Source organism: Crinia signifera, chromosome 3 (genome assembly GCF_055691185.1).
Source record: "Crinia signifera chromosome 3, ASM5569118v1, whole genome shotgun sequence".
Taxonomy (NCBI): Eukaryota; Metazoa; Chordata; class Amphibia; order Anura; family Myobatrachidae; genus Crinia; species Crinia signifera.
Genome location: NC_139219.1, coordinates 107207583 through 107233227, shown reverse-complemented (window position 1 = coordinate 107233227; position 25645 = coordinate 107207583). Strand labels below are relative to the sequence as shown.

Below are 25645 nucleotides of genomic sequence, written 5' to 3'. Positions count from 1 at the left end.
ATAAAATAACTTCTTTCTTTGTCATTGTATTAGCTGTTTGCATATAGTGCATTTTATGGGGGTGATTCAGGTTGTCTCATCATTTGCTGAATTCATTCCGGGGACCAATGTTGTGGGACTGCGCATGCATATGAATGAAAATATGCATGTGCAGACACAATGTGCAAAGGCGTACATTGAGTATCACACTCGTCGGGTGTTTGCATACTAAGGGGAGAGAAGAGATGAAAAATAATTTGATGGTCGTTGTTTACCTACCTGCTAGGCAGCGAAAATGGCCTGCTAAGCGAGCAGGTCTGAATCAGGCCCTATGTTTTTTAATGTTTTTGTAAAAGAACAAAGTAAACAAGATAGTCATATAAGCTAAGCCTCAGCAATAATAAGATAATGGTAGCACCTCCTGCAGGTTCCATTTGTAGCTCAAGAGCCCGCACCATCCCTACACTTCGTATCCCTGCTCTCCAATTAAACCCCCTCAAAGCTACAGAACTCCCTCTGATTCACATTCATTCTCATTCACAAACTCTCTCCCTCTTTCTCTGGAAAGCCACATCTGTATGTAATAAATTGACCTTTTCATTTGTATCTTAAACCTGGATTTCCAACATCTCCTGCTGCTCTGGGACCTTAACCCCAAACCCCCTTTCCCCATGGCCTGTGGGTCATTGTGGTGTTGGGATCCCTATATCCCCCAATTACTTATACCACCTCATATCTTCAGAACCGTCAATTGCATACTCTAGGTTTTAAGTCCATGCTATATGCTTCTTTCAAATTATTCACTTTCGAGTAACTGTTTACCCTTCCCCTGGCACTCAACCAACTTTGCATCCTAGCTCCCTCACGTCCACTCTTCAGAGCTTAGGTCAGTGGTAGCCAACTCCAGTCCTCGAGAGCTACCAACTGTTCACGTTTCTAGATCACCTAGCTGGGGCACAGGTGCACTCATTACTGACTGACACATTATAAATGATCCACAGGTGGAGCTAATTACTTCATTTATGATTCTGTGAGGACACCTGGAAATCATTAACTGTTGGTTGCTCTCGAGGACTGTCTTAGGTGATATCAATATCCCCACAGATTTGCCTCTAAATTCCCTCACCCTCCCAAGTGAGTGGTGAATCACTTGATCTTCACCACTGTGATATTTCCGACACCACAGACCCTGGATAACATTTGTTTAGCATTTTGTTTGATATATATATATATATATATAATATATATATATATATATATATATATATATATATATATATATATATATAAAATGTATGGAATAAAGGTGGCACTCAGGGGTTTTTTGCCACACCCCTTGACAAAGCGGCGTGGCATGCCCCGAAACATTGGTTTCCATCTTTTGGCAATACAGCACGTTTTTAAGACCTCTATATACATATATAAATATAGACCATAGAAATGATCGCACAACACTTTTAAGAAATTATTGTGCCAGGTCAAAATTCAATACTTAATACACCCCTGCAGGTGAACAGAGAAGACCAGCACCAGTCCACATTACGATTTTCAAATATGCAGATTTATTGTCCAAAAAAGGACATCTCAATGCTCAATATTCCAGCATAGTAAAGTGACACCCAACAGGCAAATAGTCATCATTTAGTAGTCCTCGTCCTCGACGGCCGTTTCGGTGCCCACAGCACCTTTGTCAAGAGGGGTCATCAACCTAATAGCACCCAGAGATGCCTTACATAGGGCCTCACCATGCCAACTCACCTGATGCAATCATCTCTGATTACCCTCTGATTACATATATATATATATATATATATATATATATATATATATATATATATATAATGCCGTGCTTAAGCCCAAACTGCTGCTGAAAGTCTCCTCTCCGGGCTTCTCCCAGAGAGGAGACTCTAAAAGTCGCCAAACCTGGGCTAATTTTCATCCATAAAATTACATGGGGCATGTGAAAAACAGTGAAAAACCTCATGTCGACCTTTTGACTGTCAACCTAATCCACGTCGACCTAACGACCCTGTCGACCTAATGACCCTGTAGACCTAACCCATGTCTACCTTCCTGCATGTCTACCTATACCAGTGAAGGCTAACCTTGACACTCCAGCTGTTGAACTACACATCCCAGCATTCCTTGCTACAGTTTTACGATTTGGCGATGCTAAAACTAAAACAGGGCATGCTGGGATGTGTAGTTCAAAACAGCTAATGGTAGCTAACTACTTGCTGGTGACCCAATGACAGTATCCCAGTTAGCCAACCCATTCCTACCTCTGTAGAGCAGCCACTGCTTGAAACCCAGCCAGGAGTCAGGGCTCAGGAAATGAGGGCAGGCCAACTCAGTAAGAGCTAGGAGCAGGAGTTGAAAAAGTCCCCGACTGCAGTGCAGGACAACAGGTTGTCAAATTAAAATGGCGCCAGTGACGCTGATGTCAGTGTCCAGTACTGTATATATTACATTTGCTTCAATATACCAGCATTTGGTTCAAGTTACCAGACCTTCAAAATAACGGAAGAACATAACAGTAATGTTAGCACTGACTGCTCTGTGCTCCTGAAAGGAGCAACACTTGAATTACTATGTAGAGCACCATCCAGTGGCTGCCTGGGGACAAAATACCTGAATTCCCACCATAGAGGTGAGGAGCAGCATTAGCCTATTATATTATTATTATATAGGATTTAACTGGAAATGTGTAACTTGATATGTTCATACATACGTTTATTGCATGACTTTTTTTCTCCATTAAAAAAACTTGTACAATATATTTATAGCGCTCAAACTCCATTTCCTTTACAGTTGCACGGATATCATTTGCCACAGAACTTGCTAGGGTCTTGCAAACGTGTGGATCATACTCCATATTTTGAATCTTGTCCTAAACATCAAAATGCAAACATATATTTATGAATTAATTATTTTTCATAATTAGTAATTTAATGTTTAATGATATTTGTAAAAGTATCAGCTAAAAAATGTTGACAAGTGCTAACATAATACAGGTTGAGTATCCCTTATCCAAAATGCTCAGGACCAGGAGAATTTTGGATAACTGATTATTCCGTATTTCAGAATATTTTTATATTTCAATGATGTATCTTGAGGTATCTTGCATTTATGTTGTACAAACACATCAAAAACATGAAATACACACACATATATTTTATTTGTGCATAAAACAAGGTTTCAAAACATGAAACAAAGTTTGTGTACTATCTCAGATACTGAATTTAAATGCCAAGCAATCATTTTCTTGCACATATTTAGTGCCAGTTACATATCATGTGCCCAGTATCATGTCCTGCCAGCTGATGTGTAGGCCCATCTCCGGAATACTTTGCATTCCAGAAGTAGGTAAATCTGGCAGCATCAGATGCGGCTGCCATTGGGAATGGAGGGATCGCATCAGCTATCGGATATATGTGCTGCATTACTTTTGTGATGCATTCAGGGGATGCTTAATATTTGCTGTAAACCCTCAACCATGGGTGTTTACAGAGATTAAGCTGCAAATATCTCATATATTTAGCTATCTATCACTCAATGTGTGAGTGTGTCTATAACGCTGGGTGGAGTCATAGGCTAATAGCCTATCAGAGCCTCTGACTCCACCCACACACACTCACATAGTGACAGAGAACCAGCCCACAGTGCCAGACACCCTCTGCCTCCCCATGCTGCCAGGCAAAGACACTGCTGCCTCCACAGCATTGCTTACCCCCCCCTTCTTCCCGGAGATAGAAAGTGTCAGCCGGCGCCTGGCAACCTCATCTCTCCCCCTCCAGCGTATGTCTCTTCACGGAGCAGGTGAGCGGTAGCCCCTGCAACCTCGCCCCCAGCTGCTTAGCAGCGGCTGGCACCCCCACCTCTCCCCCCGGAGCAGAGGAGCAGAAGCCGGCGGCTGCTAAGCGCGCCTCTCTTCCCCCAGCGGGTTAGTGGCGCCCGGCGCAAACACCTCCCCTCACGGCTCTGAGCTAGCCGAGCCCTTTCGTGCAATGCAGGAGTCCATATTGGAGTCCCGAAGCTACATGACGTCCCTTCTGATTCAGGACTGTCCAGAGACTCGCACGTCACATAACATCCTTTCTGTGACCCACACTCTGGATGTGTTGTTTACAACACATATAGCTTTTTTCATTAGCATTCCATTATTTAGGGTACAATAGATTAATAATCAAAATAACACAAAACGGAATTAATTAATATGGCACTGATACCATGTCATGCAAAAAAGTAACATCATTAGTTTTTGTATTAAAAAATAATATTTAACAATCCCTATTTTACGCTTGAAAAAACACTCAACTTTAACATATTAATAAATTATTTACAACTATCTAGGATTGCACGTCAAACTCAATACTGGTCCTGGCCAATTTTCACATATCTTCACATGTGCGCATGCCGCAACTGCAGTTTACACAACTAGGTCAGTGACGGCACAATGTGGGGTAGGGACGCTGCATATTGTGGGAGCGGCCCTGCCAAGGCATGCTTATCCACACCCCTCAGGAGGCGGAACACGGCATCTTCGTGATGTCACATGCACCCGCTGCTATATCAAACTAGCCAAGGCCTACTGTCACGGCTCTACGGAAATGCATGACGCCTGCGAATAAGTTGAAAACTGCAGAAAGAAATAACTTACCCAAAGCACACACATTAGCCACTGTACAGTCGCTGCTGCACTTCTTTGTTAGCAGTGCTTACCACAACCGCACTATTTCCCCACACACCCCTCCCACACAAATCCTATTTCCTTCAATAAAACTGGTCACAGGTTAAGGGCCCAGAACCAATTACAACGGTGTGAGTAGCACCCGTCGGACGCGATAATTCACCTAGTACAATGATAATTGGCATACCTCCCAACTTTGGTGGACGAGAAAGCAGAACAATTGCAGGTGGCGGAGACATGCGGGTGAAATTTAGGGGCGTGGCCTATCCTCATGGGACTCCCACAAGCCCACACCCCTGTTTTTGCCACTGTGGGGGCATGGCCAGCGCTGTCTGAACTGCTGGCCATGCCTCTAGCCCCTCTGCCTGCCTGAATAGATGCTGTGCCCATGCACACATTGTTTATTCACCGCTGCTCTGCTCAGTCAGGGGTGAAGCACAGTAGACTCTGCACAGGCTAGGGATGAGCAGGTTCAGTTCCTAGAGAATCAAGCCCCCCTGAACTTACCTGATCCAAGGCTAGCTGAAGGAGGGTTCGATCTTCCACCCATTTTACGGATTCTGCTGTCAGACCCGGACCCTGCTGTCAGACCCGGACCCAATATAGTTCCCATTGATCAGCACCATTTTTATTCTGGCTGTAATTTCAGACAGCACAGACGTGTCTGTGCTGTCTGCTGCGGGGGGAGGTGCAGGTAAAAAATTACCATTTTTTTTAAATTTATATTGCAGGGCTGTCCCCGTGTGTGCTGTATAATTCTAGGGGTGCTGCCATGTGTGCTATATCAGTACAAGAGTGCCGCCATGTGTGCCTTATCAGTGCAGGGGTGCTGCTATGTGTGCCGTATCAGTCCAGGGGTGCCGTGTTGTGCGCCATATCAATCCAGGGGTGCCTCCATGTGTGCCATATAATTACAGGGGTGCCACAATGTGTGCCGTATCAGTCCAGGGGTGCTGCCATGTGTGCCACATCAGTCCAGGGGTGCTGCCAAGTGTGCCGTATCTGTCCAGGGGTGTTGGGATGTGTGCCATATCAGTCCACGGGTACTGCAAAGGGGTAAATTTACAAAGAATCCTGAATATGGCCGATGCTGGGTGCGACTCCATACAACCAGCATCGGTCGTATTCTGGGGAAAATACAATTAGTGAATAGAGCAGGTTTACTAATCTGCTGTATTTATGAATTTGGATTTGCCTGATGGCGTAGGTGGCCATATATACGGCCTCTAAATTAGAGCTGGATTGAGCCTTCGGGGGGCCCGGGGCACTATAAAAAGGGGGGCCCCTACTACCGACTAGAACACAAGGACATGCACTGAAATTGAAGGGAGGTAGGTTCAGGGGAAAAGTTAGAAAAAATTACTTCACAGAAGTGCAGAGGGGTTTGTGCAGTGCAGAGGGGTTTGTGCTGTGCAGAGGGGTTTGTGCTGAGGTATTGTACTGGTTGTGTGTTAGACAGGCTGTAAGTCAGTGTATTGGGGTACAGTACACAGGTAGTTTGTCAGTCAGCTTTTCATTTTTTTTTTTATTGTGGTGTGTGGTGTGGTGTGTTGCACTGCAATCCAATACACCATATACTACTGTCAGAAGTTCCGTGTGTGGTTGTTCTGCCTCCTTGCCGTGTTATACAAGCCCCATCCATAAAAAAAAAATTGCTTTTCTTTATTTTTTTGTGTGTACTGCACCCCAATAGTATACACCATTAGTTCCTTGTGTGATTGTTCTGCCTCCACGCAGGGCTGGATTAACAATGGACCTGATGGAGCTATAGCTCCAGGCCCACTCTCCAAATAGGCCCATTTTGTAGCTGATGTCAAGGGCTTTCCAACGAGCCCAGCCCCGCGTCGCTAGCCCCCCGGGAACCGGAGATACTGCCAGGCAAACCTGGAACGTTTTCCCCATAGGATAACATGGGACCCGCTAATTCCAACCTCCACCCGGTTCCAACGGCTGTCAGTTCCCCCTCCGGCATCACAGAAGCTCGAGGTTAATCTCAGTCAAATCGCTGGGCCTTCAATCTGATACCTGGTCCATATGGGTTCATGGGTTCTAGAGATATTGTAGGTAAACCATTTTTTTTTTCATTTCTGAAATGTAATTTCATGGCTGTTCATGTTGTTTGAGGACAGATTTCTCTGGAACCAAACTGCCCAGTTTCACAGGACCAAAATCATTCGAAGGCTACATGTAAATGGGTCAGTTGGTTCAGAAGATATAGCTGGTTGTTTAAAGGGAGGCGGGGGTGGTTTTCTCTCCCCCTCACACCAGAAAATGCAGGGACTAGGCTGGTGTAAAAGGGGCCAGTCCGGGAATGTCCCTGCATGATCCTGGGACCATATTCCCGGGTAAATCCCTGCAATTTCTGGTGTTAAAGGGGTATTATTTCAAATAGCCAGGACATGCAGTGCTCTAAATACAGCCGGGCAGCCCCCTGCTCTCTACCCGGCTGTCATTTTTACCCGGCGGCGGCAGTCCCCCAGGTAATGAGCATGTAATCCCACATGGCAATGAGCATGGAACCCCTGACAAAGAAAATGTAGGTAAGCAACACAGGAGCGAATTTAGGGGTCAGGCCGCCCCTAGGCACAACATTTTTGTGTCCGCCTCCCCTATTTTAATGTAATCATATATGTATATACATTGTTATTTATATATTTCATTAAAATTTAACTGAGTGTAGCCCACCTCAATATTTTTTTAAGCACTCTGGACTGCTCACTGTACGGAGGACCCGGAGGGAGGGAGGCACTTATTAGTACAGTGATTAGCACAGTGTCTCCATCAGTCTCTCTCTGGACTGCTCACTGTACGGAGGACCCGGAGGGAGGGAGGCACTTATTAGTACAGTGATTAGCACAGTGTCTCCATCAGTCTCTCTCACACTGTGACTAACTGAGCCTCAGATGCAGGGAGGATCTGCGCGCCACTCAGCTCAGCTGGATACACAGCAGCCAATAGACTGTGTGTGTGTAGAGTAGCCAATGGGCGGGCACCAGCAGCAGTGAGCCTGAGCCATTTCTGGACGCGCAGGGGGACCATCGGACCCAGCCACTAAGCGGTGATGTAATGTGCATGGCACAGTGGGTGGGCGGGTGACGAGCGGCGCTGCCGCTGACATATGATAATTCATGTCTGCGGTTCTGAAATGTTGTCTACCAAGTTTCGGCTTTCACTATTCTTTTTATGACTGCAGTGCCTCCTCACCCCGCAAGTATATTAGGGCATCGGCATCCTGCGAGTGCTCCCACATTATTAGGAGCCCCTAATATTGCGCATAATAGGCCCTTGATCATTTTCAGCTCCAGGCCCATTTACACCTTAATCTGGCTCTGCCTCCACGCACCATTATACAAGCTGCACATTCCAAAAAAATAACACAATTTTTTTTTAAAAAATGTATCTTTATTGTTTGTGTGTACTGCACCCAAACTAACTATTTTGTCAGAAGTTCCGTGATTGTTCTGCCTCCACACAGTGTTATACTAGCTGCGCAGAAAAAAAAATAAAACCCCCAAATTATTTTGCTCTTCTTTATTGTTTGTGTGTACTGCACCTCAATACACCATACTGATACAGTCAGAAGTTCTGTGTGTTAACCCCTTCCTGACAGAGCCAGTTTTTGCGTTCCTGACAGAGCCCTTTTTTTCAAATCTGACATGTCTCACTTAAGTGGGGATAACTTTTTTTTGCTTTTACTTATCCCAGTGATTTTGAGATTGTTTTTTCGTGACACATTGTACTTCAAATTAGTGGTAAATTTGGGTCGATACAGTCTGTGTTTTTTTGTGAAAAATACCAAAATGTCGTGAAAAAATGGAAAATTTAGCAATTTGCTAAATGTTAAATTTTCTGCTTGTGAGACAAATAATCATACCACTCAAAATAGTTAATAACTAACATAGACCATATGTCTACTTTATGTTGACATCATTATTTCAACTTCCTTTTCATTTTTTTGGACACTAGGAGGCTTACAATATGAATAGCAAATTCTCAAATTTTCAAGAAAATTTCAAACACTGATTTTTTTAGGGACCAGTTCAGTTCTGATGTGACTTTGAGGGACTTGTATGTGAGACACCCCCATAATTGATACCATTTCAAAAACTGCACCCCTCACAGTATTCAAAACAGCATTTTGGAAGTTTGTTAACCCTTTAGGTGTTTCACAGGAATTAAAACAAAGTGTAGGTGAAATTTCAAAATTTCATTTTTTTTGCAGATTTGCAATTTTAATACATTTTTCTAAGGAACACAGTACATTTTACTAGAGAAATGTGACTAAAAATTGATTCCCCCAATTCTTTTGTTTTCATAAATATCCTATATGTGGCCCTAGTGTGCACGTTGACCAAACCACAGGCTTCATAATAGAAGGAGCACCTACTTGATTTTGGAGCCTCCTTTTTATGAGATTATTTTTTAGGCACCATGTAGGGTTCTAGGCACCATAAGATGCTAAAAGTTAGGAACCCCCCCCACAAGTGACCCCATTTTGCAAACTACACCCCTCAGGGAATTCATCTAGGGGTATAGTGTACATTTCAAACCCCCAGGGGTTTCACCAATTGTGGTACAACTGGGCAGTGAAAATGAAAAATTAAATTTTTTACACAAAAATGCAGTTCTGGCTCAAAATTTTTCATTTTCAGAAGGTATGAAGGAGAAAAAGCACCCCAAAATCTGTGCCCCAATTTCTCCCGAGTACGGCAATGCCTCACATGTGACCAAAAAATACCATTTGGGTGCATGGCAGGACTCAGAAAGGAAGGAGTGATTTTTGGATTTTGCAGCTCAGATTCTGGTAGAATGTTGGTGGGTGCTATGTTGCATTAGCAAGACCCCCCAAGCACCAATACAGTGGAACCCCCCCACAAGTGACCCCATTTTGCAAACTACACCCCTCAGGGAATTCATCTAGGGGTATAGTGTACATTTCAAACCCCCAGGGGTTTCACCAATTTTGATACAACTGGGCAGTGAAAATGAAAAATTACATTTTTTTACACAAAAATGCAGTTCTGGCTCAAAATTTTTCATTTTCAGAAGGTATGAAGGAGAAAAAGCACCCCAAAATCTGTGCCCCAATTTCTCCCGAGTACGGCAATGCCTCACATGTGACCAAAAAATACCATTTGGGCGCATGGCAGGACTCAGAAGGGAAGGAGTGATTTTTGGATTTTGCAGCTCAGATTCTGGTGGAATTTTGGTGGGTGCTATGTCGCATTAGCAAGACCCCCCAAGCACCAATACAGTGGAACCCCCCCACAAGTGACCCCATTTTGCAAACTACACCCCTCAGGGAATTCATCTAGGGGTATAGTGTACATTTCAAACCCCCAGGGGTTTCACCAATTTTGATACAACTGGTGAGTGAAAATGAAAAATTACATTTTTTTACACAAAAATGCAGTTCTGGCTCAAAATTTTTCATTTTCAGAAGGTATGAAGGAGAAAAAGCACCCCAAAATCTGTGCCCCAATTTCTCCCGAGTACGGCAATGCCTCACATGTGACCAAAAAATACCATTTGGGTGCATGGCAGGACTCAGAAAGGAAGGAGTGATTTTTGGATTTTGCAGCTCAGATTCTGGTGGAATGTTGGTGGGTGCTATGTTGCATTAGCAAGACCCCCCAAGCACCAATACAGTGGAACCCCCCCACAAGTGACCCCATTTTGCAAACTACACCCCTCAGGGAATTCATCTAGGGGTATAGTGTACATTTCAAACCCCCAGGGGTTTCACCAATTTTGATACAACTGGGCAGTGAAAATGAAAAATTACATTTTTTTACACAAAAATGCAGTTCTGGCTCAAAATTTTTCATTTTCAGAAGGTATGAAGGAGAAAAAGCACCCCAAAATCTGTGCCCCAATTTCTCCCGAGTACGGCAATGCCTCACATGTGACCAAAAAATACCAGTTGGGTGCATGGCAGGACTCAGAAGGGAAGGAGTGATTTTTGGATTTTGCAGCTCAGATTCTGGTGGAATTTTGGTGGGTGCTATGTCGCATTAGCAAGACCCCCCAAGCACCAATACAGTGGAACCCCCCCACAAGTGACCCCATTTTGCAAACTACACCCCTCAGGGAATTTATCTAGGGGTATAGTGTTCATTTCAAACCCCCAGGGGTTTCACCAATTTTGATACAACTGGTGAGTGAAAATGAAAAATTACATTTTTTACACAAAAATGCAGTTCTGGCTCAAAATTTTTCATTTTCACAAGAAATGAAGGAGACAAAGCACCCCAAAATCTGTGCCCCAATTTCTCCCGAGTACGGCAATGCCTCACATGTGACCAAAAAATACCATTTGGGTGCATGGCAGGACTCAGAAAGGAAGGAGTGATTTTTGGATTTTGCAGTTCAGATTCTGGTGGAATGTTGGTGGGTGCTATGTTGCATTAGCAAGACCCCCCAAGCACCAATACAGTGGAACCCCCCCACAAGTGACCCCATTTTGCAAACTACACCCCTCAGGGAATTCATCTAGGGGTATAGTGTACATTTCAAACCCCCAGGGGTTTCACCAATTTTGATACAACTGGGCAGTGAAAATGAAAAATTACATTTTTTTACACAAAAATGCAGTTCTGGCTCAAAATTTTTCATTTTCACAAGGAAGGAAGGAGACAAAGCACCCCAAAATCTGTGCCCCAATTTCTCCCGAGTATGGCAATGCCTCATATGTGACCAAAAAATACCAGTTGGGTGCATGGCAGGACTCAGAAGGGAAGGAGTGATTTTTGGTGGTGGAATGTTGGTGGGTGCTATGTCGCATTAGCAAGACCCCCAAAGCACCAATACAGTGGAACCCCCCCACAAGTGACCCCATTTTGCAAACTACACCCCTCAGGGAATTCATCTAGGGGTATAGTGTACATTTCAAACCCCCAGGGGTTTCACCAATTTTGATACAACTGGTGAGTGAAAATGAAAAATTACATTTTTTTACACAAAAATGCAGTTCTGGCTCAAAATTTTTCATTTTCAGAAGGTATGAAGGAGAAAAAGCACCCCAAAATCTGTGCCCCAATTTCTCCCGAGTACGGCAATGCCTCATGTGTGACCAAAAAGTGTCAGGACTCAGAAGGGAAGGAGTGATATTTGGATTTTGCAGCACAAATTCTGGTGGAATGTTGGTGGGTGCTATGTCGCATTAGCAAGACCCCCCAAGCACCAATACAGTGGAACCCCCCCACAAGTGACCCCATTTTGCAAACTACACCCCTCAGGGAATTCATCTAGGGGTATAGTGTACATTTCAAACCCCCAGGGGTTTCACCAATTTTGATACAACTGGGCAGTGAAAATGAAAAATTACATTTTTTTACACAAAAATGCAGTTCTGGCTCAAAATTTTTCATTTTCAGAAGGTATGAAGGAGAAAAAGCACCCCAAAATCTGTGCTTCAATTTCTCCCGAGTACGGCAATGCCTCACATGTGACCAAAAAATACCAGTTGGGTGCATGGCAGGACTCAGAAGGGAAGGAGTGATTTTTGGATTTTGCAGCTCAGATTCTGGTGGAATTTTGGTTGGTGCTATGTCGCATTAGCAAGACCCCCCAAGCACCAATACAGTGGAACCCCCCCACAAGTGACCCCATTTTGCAAACTACACCCCTCAGGGAATTTATCTAGGGGTATAGTGTTCATTTCAAACCCCCAGGGGTTTCACCAATTTTGATACAACTGGTGAGTGAAAATGAAAAATTACATTTTTTACACAAAAATGCAGTTCTGGCTCAAAATTTTTCATTTTCAGAAGGTATGAAGGAGAAAAAGCACCCCAAAATCTGTGCCCCAATTTCTCCCGAGTACGGCAATGCCTCACATGTGACCAAAAAATACCATTTGGGTGCATGGCAGGACTCAGAAAGGAAGGAGTGATTTTTGGATTTTGCAGCTCAGATTCTGGTGGAATGTTGGTGGGTGCTATGTTGCATTAGCAAGACCCCCCAAGCACCAATACAGTGGAACCCCCCCACAAGTGACCCCATTTTGCAAACTACACCCCTCAGGGAATTCATCTAGGGGTATAGTGTACATTTCAAACCCCCAGGGGTTTCACCAATTTTGATACAACTGGGCAGTGAAAATGAAAAATTACATTTTTTTACACAAAAATGCAGTTCTGGCTCAAACTTTTTCATTTTCAGAAGGTATGAAGGAGAAAAAGCACCCCAAAATCTGTGCCCCAATTTCTCCCGAGTACGGCAATGCCTCACATGTGACCAAAAAATACCAGTTGGGTGCATGGCAGGACTCAGAAGGGAAGGAGTGATTTTTGGATTTTGCAGCTCAGATTCTGGTGGAATTTTGGTGGGTGCTATGTCGCATTAGCAAGACCCCCCAAGCACCAATACAGTGGAACCCCCCCACAAGTGACCCCATTTTGCAAACTACACCCCTCAGGGAATTTATCTAGGGGTATAGTGTTCATTTCAAACCCCCAGGGGTTTCACCAATTTTGATACAACTGGTGAGTGAAAATGAAAAATTACATTTTTTACACAAAAATGCAGTTCTGGCTCAAAATTTTTCATTTTCACAAGGAATGAAGGAGACAAAGCACCCCAAAATCTGTGCCCCAATTTCTCCCGAGTACGGCAATGCCTCACATGTGACCAAAAAATACCATTTGGGTGCATGGCAGGACTCAGAAAGGAAGGAGTGATTTTTGGATTTTGCAGCTCAGATTCTGGTGGAATGTTGGTGGGTGCTATGTTGCATTAGCAAGACCCCCCAAGCACCAATACAGTGGAACCCCCCCACAAGTGACCCCATTTTGCAAACTACACCCCTCAGGGAATTCATCTAGGGGTATAGTGTACATTTCAAACCCCCAGGGGTTTCACCAATTTTGATACAACTGGGCAGTGAAAATGAAAAATTACATTTTTTTACACAAAAATGCAGTTCTGGCTCAAAATTTTTCATTTTCACAAGGAAGGAAGGAGACAAAGCACCCCAAAATCTGTGCCCCAATTTCTCCCGAGTATGGCAATGCCTCATATGTGACCAAAAAATACCAGTTGGGTGCATGGCAGGACTCAGAAGGGAAGGAGTGATTTTTGGTGGTGGAATGTTGGTGGGTGCTATGTCGCATTAGCAAGACCCCCAAAGCACCAATACAGTGGAACCCCCCCACAAGTGACCCCATTTTGCAAACTACACCCCTCAGGGAATTCATCTAGGGGTATAGTGTACATTTCAAACCCCCAGGGGTTTCACCAATTTTGATACAACTGGTGAGTGAAAATGAAAAATTACATTTTTTACACAAAAATGCAGTTCTGGCTCAAAATTTTTCATTTTCAGAAGGTATGAAGGAGAAAAAGCACCCCAAAATCTGTGCCCCAATTTCTCCCGAGTACGGCAATGCCTCATGTGTGACCAAAAAGTGTCAGGACTCAGAAGGGAAGGAGTGATATTTGGATTTTGCAGCACAAATTCTGGTGGAATGTTGGTGGGTGCTATGTCGCATTAGCAAGACCCCCCAAGCACCAATACAGTGGAACCCCCCCACAAGTGACCCCATTTTGCAAACTACACCCCTCAGGGAATTCATCTAGGGGTATAGTGTACATTTCAAACCCCCAGGGGTTTCACCAATTTTGATACAACTGGGCAGTGAAAATGAAAAATTACATTTTTTTACACAAAAATGCAGTTCTGGCTCAAAATTTTTCATTTTCAGAAGGTATGAAGGAGAAAAAGCACCCCAAAATCTGTGCCCCAATTTCTCCCGAGTACGGCAATGCCTCACATGTGACCAAAAAATACCAGTTGGGTGCATGGCAGGACTCAGAAGGGAAGGAGTGATTTTTGGATTTTGCAGCTCAGATTCTGGTGGAATTTTGGTGGGTGCTATGTCGCATTAGCAAGACCCCCCAAGCACCAATACAGTGGAACCCCCCCACAAGTGACCCCATTTTGCAAACTACACCCCTCAGGGAATTCATCTAGGGGTATAGTGTACATTTCAAACCCCCAGGGGTTTCACCAATTTTGATACAACTGGTGAGTGAAAATGAAAAATTACATTTTTTTACACAAAAATGCAGTTCTGGCTCAAAATTTTTCATTTTCAGAAGGTATGAAGGAGAAAAAGCACCCCAAAATCTGTGCCCCAATTTCTCCCGAGTACGGCAATGCCTCATGTGTGACCAAAAAGTGTCAGGACTCAGAAGGGAAGGAGTGATATTTGGATTTTGCAGCACAAATTCTGGTGGAATGTTGGTGGGTGCTATGTCGCATTAGCAAGACCCCCCAAGCACCAATACAGTGGAACCCCCCCACAAGTGACCCCATTTTGCAAACTACACCCCTCAGGGAATTCATCTAGGGGTATAGTGTACATTTCAAACCCCCAGGGGTTTCACCAATTTTGATACAACTGGGCAGTGAAAATGAAAAATTACATTTTTTTACACAAAAATGCAGTTCTGGCTCAAAATTTTTCATTTTCAGAAGGTATGAAGGAGAAAAAGCACCCCAAAATCTGTGCCCCAATTTCTCCCGAGTACGGCAATGCCTCACATGTGACCAAAAAATACCAGTTGGGTGCATGGCAGGACTCAGAAGGGAAGGAGTGATTTTTGGATTTTGCAGCTCAGATTCTGGTGGAATTTTGGTGGGTGCTATGTCGCATTAGCAAGACCCCCCAAGCACCAATACAGTGGAACCCCCCCACAAGTGACCCCATTTTGCAAACTACACCCCTCAGGGAATTCATCTAGGGGTATAGTGTACATTTCAAACCCCCAGGGGTTTCACCAATTTTGATACAACTGGTGAGTGAAAATGAAAAATTACATTTTTTTACACAAAAATGCAGTTCTGGCTCAAAATTTTTCATTTTCAGAAGGTATGAAGGAGAAAAAGCACCCCAAAATCTGTGCCCCAATTTCTCCCGAGTACGGCAATGCCTCACATGTGACCAAAAAATACCATTTGGGTGCATGGCAGGACTCAGAAAGGAAGGAGTGATTTTTGGATTTTGCAGCTCAGATTCTGGTGGAATGTTGGTGGGTGCTATGTTGCATTAGCAAGACCCCCCAAGCACCAATACAGTGGAACCCCCCCACAAGTGACCCCATTTTGCAAACTACACCCCTCAGGGAATTCATCTAGGGGTATAGTGTACATTTCAAACCCCCAGGGGTTTCACCAATTTTGATACAACTGGGCAGTGAAAATGAAAAATTACATTTTTTTACACAAAAATGCAGTTCTGGCTCAAAATTTTTCATTTTCAGAAGGTATGAAGGAGAAAAAGCACCCCAAAATCTGTGCCCCAATTTCTCCCGAGTACGGCAATGCCTCACATGTGACCAAAAAATACCAGTTGGGTGCATGGCAGGACTCAGAAGGGAAGGAGTGATTTTTGGATTTTGCAGCTCAGATTCTGGTGGAATTTTGGTGGGTGCTATGTCGCATTAGCAAGACCCCCCAAGCACCAATACAGTGGAACCCCCCCACAAGTGACCCCATTTTGCAAACTACACCCCTCAGGGAATTTATCTAGGGGTATAGTGTTCATTTCAAACCCCCAGGGGTTTCACCAATTTTGATACAACTGGTGAGTGAAAATGAAAAATTACATTTTTTACACAAAAATGCAGTTCTGGCTCAAAATTTTTCATTTTCACAAGGAATGAAGGAGACAAAGCACCCCAAAATCTGTGCCCCAATTTCTCCCGAGTACGGCAATGCCTCACATGTGACCAAAAAATACCATTTGGGTGCATGGCAGGACTCAGAAAGGAAGGAGTGATTTTTGGATTTTGCAGCTCAGATTCTGGTGGAATGTTGGTGGGTGCTATGTTGCATTAGCAAGACCCCCCAAGCACCAATACAGTGGAACCCCCCCACAAGTGACCCCATTTTGCAAACTACACCCCTCAGGGAATTCATCTAGGGGTATAGTGTACATTTCAAACCCCCAGGGGTTTCACCAATTTTGATACAACTGGGCAGTGAAAATGAAAAATTACATTTTTTTACACAAAAATGCAGTTCTGGCTCAAAATTTTTCATTTTCACAAGGAAGGAAGGAGACAAAGCACCCCAAAATCTGTGCCCCAATTTCTCCCGAGTATGGCAATGCCTCATATGTGACCAAAAAATACCAGTTGGGTGCATGGCAGGACTCAGAAGGGAAGGAGTGATTGTTGGTGGTGGAATGTTGGTGGGTGCTATGTCGCATTAGCAAGACCCCCAAAGCACCAATACAGTGGAACCCCCCCACAAGTGACCCCATTTTGCAAACTACACCCCTCAGGGAATTCATCTAGGGGTATAGTGTACATTTCAAACCCCCAGGGGTTTCACCAATTTTGATACAACTGGTGAGTGAAAATGAAAAATTACATTTTTTTACACAAAAATGCAGTTCTGGCTCAAAATTTTTCATTTTCAGAAGGTATGAAGGAAAAAAAGCACCCCAAAATCTGTGCCCCAATTTCTCCCGAGTACGGCAATGCCTCATGTGTGACCAAAAAGTGTCAGGACTCAGAAGGGAAGGAGTGATATTTGGATTTTGCAGCACAAATTCTGGTGGAATGTTGGTGGGTGCTATGTCGCATTAGCAAGACCCCCCAAGCACCAATACAGTGGAACCCCCCCACAAGTGACCCCATTTTGCAAACTACACCCCTCAGGAAATTCATCTAGGGGTATAGTGTACATTTCAAACCCCCAGGGGTTTCACCAATTTTGATACAACTGGGCAGTGAAAATGAAAAATTACATTTTTTTACACAAAAATGCAGTTCTGGCTCAAAATTTTTCATTTTCAGAAGGTATGAAGGAGAAAAAGCACCCCAAAATCTGTGCCCCAATTTCTCCCGAGTACGGCAATGCCTCACATGTGACCAAAAAATACCAGTTGGGTGCATGGCAGGACTCAGAAGGGAAGGAGTGATTTTTGGATTTTGCGGCTCAGATTCTGGTGGAATGAATGGTGGGTGCTATGTGGCATTAGCAAGACCCCCGAAGCACGGTAAAATGATGAACCTAAAAATCCATAGATGTGTGGTATATTTTAAAACACTCCTTTATACATAGGCCGGGTTTGTCGGGGCAAGTGTCACACTGGAAAATAGTTTGCTTTCTTATTCCCTTTTTATAGCAAACTTTGCACCTTTTTTGTGTCCTGCCCTTTTTTCCAGTGGAGGGGATTTCATCAGGAAAATGCTGCCCTGGTACAATACGGGGGCCAGTACTAGAAGTACTGGGGCCCTCTGCCTGCTGGTTCCCAAATACTAGGCCCTTTATGACTTCCTCTTGAAAGTGCGTAAATGTCCCCCTCTGGCCGGTAGAACGGAATAGCACGTAAGCGTTATACAGTGCCATCTGGATGATATACACGGCCAGCTTCTTGTACCAGATTTTTGTTTTCCGCAGGGCACTGTACGGCTTCAGTACCTGATCTGAAAGATCCACTCCGCCCATGTACCTATTGTAATCCAGGATACAATTAGGTTTGGAGGTGTGGGTACTGGTACCTCGTACAGGGACGGAGGTGGTACTGTCTCCGTGAATTGTTGTCAGTATAAGGACATCCCTCTTGTCCTTATATTTGACCAACAACATATTTTCGGTGCATATTCCCCTGCTTTCACCCCTTCTCATTACTTGGGCAATGTGCGTTTTTGGGAGGCCTCTTTGGTTCTTGCGCACAGTACCGCAAGCTGCTGTACCTCTTGAACCAAGGGCCTTAAACAGGGGGATGCTGGTGTAAAAGTTATCCACATAGAGGTGATAACCTTTATCCAGGAAGGGGTGCACTAAATCCCAGACAATTTTTCCACTAACACCTACGAGGGAGGGGGGGCATTCTGGCGGTTCAATTCTTGAATCCTTCCCTTCATATACCCTAAACCTGTGGGTGTACCCTGAGGTGCTTTCACACAGCTTATACATTTTTATGCCATACCTTGCCCTCTTACTGGGAAGGTACTGGCGGAATTTAACCCTTCCTTTAAAATGTATAAGGGACTCGTCTATGCAAATGAATTTATCTGGGATGTACATCTCTTCAAATTTGGCACTGAAATGATCAATGACCGGCCTGACTTTGAATAGCCGGTCAAAGGTGGGATCATCTCTGGGTGGGCACTGTGCATTATCGTTGTAATGCAAAAATTTAAGGATCGTCTCAAATCGAGCCCGGGGCATGGCCATACGGTAAAATGGGGTGCTGTACAGAACATCTGTACTCCAATATTGCCTAATTTCTGGCTTTTTTACTATGCCCATATGAAACACCAGACCCCAAAACGTCATCATCTCTACTGCATCTACAGGGGTCCACCTAGCAAATGATGACGTGGGGTTTTGAGCAATAAACTGCTGGGCATATAAATTAGTTTGGTCCACAATTAAATTTATAAAATCATCAGAGAAAAATAATTTGAAAAAGTCAATTTCTCTGAGACCTGTGGAATCAAATTGGATTCCTGGCATGGCCAAAAACTCAGGAACCTGGGGCTCAAAATTGTCTGGTGGTGGGGTCCATACGAGATCAATTATTGGGGGGGGGGTCTCAGCTGCTCTACGGGGGCGTCTTTGAGGGGGTCCCTCATCACTAGAGGAGGAAGATGAGGTTAAGATGAATCCTTCAAATTCCCCGCTTGCCTCACTGGCTGTGTCAGAATCAGAGGCAAGCATGGCATATGCCTCCTCCGCTGAATACATTCTTCTGGATGACTGGGATGACATTTGGGATGACATTTGGGATGCCATTTTTATTTTTGTGTTACTGGTAGTGAAATGTTTCAACACGTGTATAGTGTAGGGGGGGGTACAAACTTTATTTCAACCCGGGGGGTATGTAGTGTGTAGTGTGTAGTGTGTATGTAGTGCAGAAAAAAAAAAAATACTTTATACAGGAATTTGAACCCAATTAAAAAAAAAAAAAATTGAAGGGGTTAAAAAAAAAAAAAAAAAGGTCCTGCGCCAAAAATTGAGCACAGATGTTGGTCAGTAACGTCCGTCACTGAACAGCGCTCAAAGGCAACAGGAATTTGATCAAAAAAAAAAAAAAATAGATCAACCCTGTGCCGAAAAAGCTGATCAGTGATGTACGTCACTGATCAGCGCACAGTGGCCACAGGACACCCACAAAATCACAGTGTGTGTAAAAAAAAAATTAAAAAAAGACCCACAGCAGCCTCAAAAAAAAAAAAAGGTGATCAGTGATGCAACACTGATTACCAGTGAGGGGCAGCAGGTGCACAACCTTTGGTGCAACTGACAGTGCAACTGGCAGCAACTGACAGGTATATATAAAAAAAAAAAACCTCTGCGCCCCCAAAAAGTTGCTGATCATCTCAGATATAGTGATCAGCACAAAAGGCGGGGGTAGCAGACACAAAATATACACTCTCTATCACTCTCTGTCACTATCTCTCTCTATCTCTCACTATCTATCACTATCTATCACTATCTATCACTATCTATCACACTGCAGCAGCAGCACTGACAGTTATATGTATAAAAAAAAAACCTGCACCCCCAAAAAGGGGGGGGTAGCAGACACAAAATATACACTCTCTATCACTCTCTGTCACTATCTCTCTCTATCTCTCTATCTCTCACTATCTATCACTATCTATCACTATGACACTGCAGCAGCAGCACTGACAGTTATATATATAAAAAAAAAACCTGCACCCCCAAAAAGGGGGGGTAGCAGACACAAATCTCTCTATCTCTCACTATCTATCACTATCTATCACTATCTCTCACTATCTATCACTATCTATCACTATGACACTGCAGCAGCAGCAGTGACAGTTATTTATATATAAAAAAAACCTGCACCCCCAAAAAGGGGGGGTAGCAGACACAAAATATAGCTCTCTCTGTCACTATCTCTCTATCTCTCTCTATCTCTCTCTCTATCTCTCTATCTCTCTATCACACTGCAGCAGCAGCAGGAAGTCCCAAGAAGTCAGATCCAGGAAGCGTCCAGCACGCTACAAGCAGTGATCAAGTGATCAGGTAAGGTATTTGCAAGGATCAGGTAAGTATTAGCAAGGATCAGGTCAGTATCACGGCAGATAGGCACGGTGACCGCTCTGCACGCTATTCCAGACCGGAATGGCGTCTGCAGCGCAGTCACCGGTAGTTTAAATGTCGCGCCTTGGCTGTGATTGGTCCGTGGGTCCCACGGACCAATCACAGCCTTGGGGGCAGGTGGGGTGAGGGTGGGGTGAGGTGTCATCGTCACCGATGACCCCCTCATGCCCCCTGACGCCCGGCGGTGATTGACACCTGTGTTACCGAGCGTCCGATTCGCTGGTAACACAGGAAAACGCTGTGAATGGCTGTTCACACTGAACAGCCAATCACAGCGATCGCCGACGGGGGGGCGACATCGCAGCCCCCCCTGGGCATGCAGGGACATGTCTGCTGTCAGGGACAGCAGACATCGTCCCTCTGTCACTGCGTCTCGAGACGCAGTGACAGTTTAAAGTCATGACGTACATTTATGCCATGTGTCGGGAAGTACATCCCGGCCATGACGTAAATGTACGTCAAATGTCGGGAAGGGGTTAATAACCAGCCAGCTTTCTGCAGACCTTGGCCTAAATGGAATGAAAACAACATTGTGAGCTGTAAAGTGGTGATAATTGTCTGGAAAGGGCTGGAAATTAATGTTATTGAGTTTAATATTACTCACAAAGGGACAAAAACAATGACGTGATTTAGTTTTTTTTTTTACCATTTTTGAAAAAAATCCAAATCTAAAGCTTTTCACCGCTGCTTGACAAAGCCAAATCCCGGCGACGAATCCAAATTTAACTCTTCGGCGCGGCGCCAATCTCTAGTTATAGCACATCTTTACAGTCACCACAAATGGCATGCTTTTGAGTCATACGTAGTGTCAATCCCGCATGCAGTTAGCCAATGTTCTATATTTGCAAGTGTCCCAGCCATACACTACATGCATCCCAATTGTTACTGCTCCTAAATCCAGAACATGAGGTTATTCTGATCGTAGCGGCCAAACGTGCGTACGTTCCATATTAACGTACGCTATTCGTACGCGGCCGTTGGGGTTAAGTCCACCCACAACTCAGCCGCATACGTACGGCCAGAAACAACGTCAAAGGGGAGTGGCGTACAATTGAGCGTACGCCAACGTACACGGACGGGCCAGCCCTTACACTCCGACAACTGGCGTACAATTGAGCGTACACCACCATTTACGGACGTCTCTCGTCCGTCTTCCCACCGACTTCTTGCGGCTATCTGAGAGTACGCCAGCTTGCACGGACGGGTCCCTATTGTTTTCAATAGAAAACTCAGCTTATGTCACCGCTCGTGAGAGTGAGCGTACGTCCGTGTACGCTGACATACCCTTCACATATATGGACCTGCAAATCTTGCCTTTCAACTATAATTATGAAAATTAATTAATTGATTGAATTAATTAATGTGCAAAATAGTGGGCATGGGCTTAAAACATTGCTGAAACATCCTTTGTAGGTGTTAGATGTGGTTTATGTTATTGTATCATAAATACAAAACCTATGTTTGTATTAGAGTGAACACGTTGACACATGTCGACTTGTGTAGATTGAGTGTGCTACTGTGTAAAGTCTATGAAAGCACGTAGTGAATGTGTCTAACTGTTTAACAAATACCTACCTTAGCATATATAAGCAGGTCTTAAAAAGATTCTTACCTTAAATTAAACAAACCTTTAAATGTAGAGAAGTATAGAAAGATAAGCTTCCAATGTGTTTGAGTGCTGTGTGTGGCTTGCAGGTAGTGAAATCATGGTTTTGACTTAATAGACTGCAGCATTGGTTATTACATTCAGGTGTATGTGTTTGAGTAGTAATCAGCGTAAATTAGCAAACCCAGGCGCACGCTGGCATGCGGTATCTGTAGGGGTGGTCTGAGGTGGCGGTTGGCGGCCGCCTGTTTTGTGTCCGAAATGAACGGTGCTTTAGTCGATCGTGCGGTAGTAGCACCGCTCATTTTTGGTGCACACCCCCGTGTACGCCCATGTTTACGCCCATTTTCCCTCATTATTTCGGCCGCTCCCCTCAACACGCCCCTATGCCGCCCCCAATGCCCGTACTCTCGCGTACAGGTTTTTTCGCACGGAGAGACCCGTCCGTAAGCGTTGTGGAGTGTTCGCGCCTGCGCATTAGCGAATGTACGCATGCGCAGATCATGAAAAACCCCGGAACGTACGCGTACGGCCCGGCCGCACCAACCAGAATAAGGCCCATAATCAGATGTATGGTTTGTGGGTCAGTGAGTATTCCTAGGAGCAAAAGGGGGGATTGCTAAGCAGATGCATGCTTATTGGTGTAAGCATCTGTATCCAAAGATGCACAGTTGCATACAGAGTAGGCAATACTCAGAGAAACTGTACTTGCCACAAGTTTCTATGGTTCATAAGATGGTTTGACTGGAGACACCACAGCCTAAGTTGGCATCTTAGAATTAATCAAATTGTCTGTGCAATTGGCATAAGACACAAAAAAAAATCAAATGCTAAATAGGAGAAAAAAAATGACATCATGATACAATATTTAAATTCAATTTTACACTTCACACTTTACAAGACATCATAATAGCACTTCCTAGTAAACAAAGCAAAAAAAGTTGAGACTAGCCAGGCTCGGACTGACCTGGCGGGGGACCGGGAGATTTTAAACTCTGACCACTTTTAAAGGAGGGTGGGGCCTGCCGTTTGACATGTCAACAGTAGTCACTAGTCAGTGGCATTCCACAGGCAAGCGCACGGGGGGGTGCCCCCTAATGACCTGTACCCCCTTCGTGCTTGCCGCGCAGCATTGCAGGTAAGGAGTGTGCTGAGCAGCAACAGGACAGACAGTGAATGTGCTGTTTTATATGTGGGGGGACCTATGTGCTGTACTATTATCTGAGTTGGGGCCTGGGGACCTATGTGCTGTACTATTATCTGAGTGGGGGGACCTACTATGTGCTGTATTATATCGGAGGGTCTATGTGCTGTACTATTATCTGTGTGGGGGGACCCATGTGCTGTACTATTATCTGTGTGGGAAGGACCCATGTGCTATATTATATGAGGGGGGCTATGTCCTGTAGTATTATCTGTGTGGGGAGGACCCATGTGCTGTATTATATGTGGGGGGGGGGGGGGCTATGTGCTGTACTAGGAGCCTATTGCTTGCTGTCACTAAAATGGCATTAAAGGGAGAGGTCATAATCATGGGAGACTTTTATCTACCTGATGTGAATTGGGAGGAGTCTTTTGCAAGATCATCTACAAGTGGCAAATTTCTAAATTCCCTACAGGGAGCATCTCTCAAGCAATTGGTGAGGGAGCCTACTCGCAAAGACTCAATATTAGATTTAATACTCACAGATGATGACAGGATATCGGACATATACTGTATGTGGGTGAGAACCTGGGATCCAGTGATCATCAAGCAGTATGGTTTAGTATCAAGGCAGGGTACAACTCCAGTCACACAAAAACTAAGGTGTTGGATTTTAGGAAAGCTGACTTTGCAAAAATGGGGAGATGTTTAAGCGATTCATTAGCGGATTGGAGGAACTTGAAAGGAGTGCAGGAGAGGTGGAAAAAATAAAAAAGTTCAATACTAAAGGCAACGGGGTTGGGAAAAGCACCAGGAAAAGGAAGCCACTGTGGTTTACTAAAGAGGTATCAACTAGTGTAATAGCAAAAAAGATGGCGTTTAGGACTTACAAGCAGACACAAAATAATAACGACAAAGAAGTGTGATTTGCCAGATCCAATGAGGCTAAGAAAGTGATCAGGCAGGCACAAGCTGAGGAGAAAATGGCTCAGTCAGTAGATAAAGGAATACAAGATAGAGGTATCCTGATGCGCTGTCAGGTAAATGAATAGGGTGGATTGATCACTCCTTCTTCCCTGGTCCTGGATTCTGTCCAAGGATGCTTTACAGGCTCATGGGTAAAAGAGGAGACATATACATATAGATAGTGAAACCAGAAACAGTCTCCAATAAATCACTATAGTTGGGTTCTCAAGGGAACACTGACCTGTCCAACAGGCCCTATATGCCTATAAAGGTATCTTTCAATCACCAACTTTTCTCCAGATTCCCATGCAGTAAATGCTCACCTTTTGGCAATGCCCTATATGCACATAGGGGTATCTTTTCTGTTCTTAGATTGTCCAGATCTCATGTAGAACTTTATGGCATCAAGCTCACAGGCAGGTAGCGGTATAACAAAATTTTATTCTCACAATCCGTGCAGTAAAAAAACAGGATACATTGGACAAACAGCAGAAAAGAATTAAAAAATTAAAAATATTCCAAGCAGAGCGTCACCTCCTATCCCTGCCAACTCAGCACTCACCCGGGTCTAGAGGAGAGTTGGTGCCTCACAAGATGAAAAAAATGTGAAGAGGCCAGAGGGGATGGATCGGCTAAGCTGGAAAAGTCACTCCACAACACCGACGCGTTTCGGACCTATAATGGTCCTTTTTCAAGGTGTGGAGTGTATGAATAGGGTGAAGGTATTTATACCTGCCCAGCAAACATCCTAATTAAGCAAGTAAAAAAATCTGTACCGGAGTGTAAATTCTTAAAAAGCCAATTCATAAAATATACACACACATTAAAACAAAGGGACCTCTCTATATAAAATATATTACATCAAGAAAGCATGGAGAGAAAAAACGGAGCATATGCATTATTATGTTGGTACATTTACGTAATTGTACTGCGTCCGATCCGGGGAGTCCTTAACTTGTTTTTTCGTAGCCTCATACAGCGTTCCCGCTGTTTCTAACGGTGTACTCTATCAGGCAGTCCCGCTACCCGGATATCCGGGTCTTCCTGTGCAGGCGATAGTATTGGCTACGTCCGGTTTGTTATGTGGAACGCAGACCCTCTTCAAACGGATGCGGAAGTGACGTCTGCTTCCAAACTGAGGTTTGAGACGCGGATATCGCTCCGTAT

At 44.2% G+C, this 25645-nt stretch overlaps 1 protein-coding gene across 1 annotated transcript in view; it reads right to left on the bottom strand.

Moving 5' to 3' along the window:
• Positions 1-25645, bottom strand: part of DYNLT2 (dynein light chain Tctex-type 2) — a 43281-nt gene that overhangs the window by 333 nt on the left and 17303 nt on the right. Inside the window, exon 3 of the mRNA XM_083174661.1 lies at positions 2711-2869. Coding sequence (XP_083030787.1) covers positions 2711-2869 — 159 coding nt within the window. The remainder of the gene's footprint in view (positions 1-2710; positions 2870-25645) is intronic.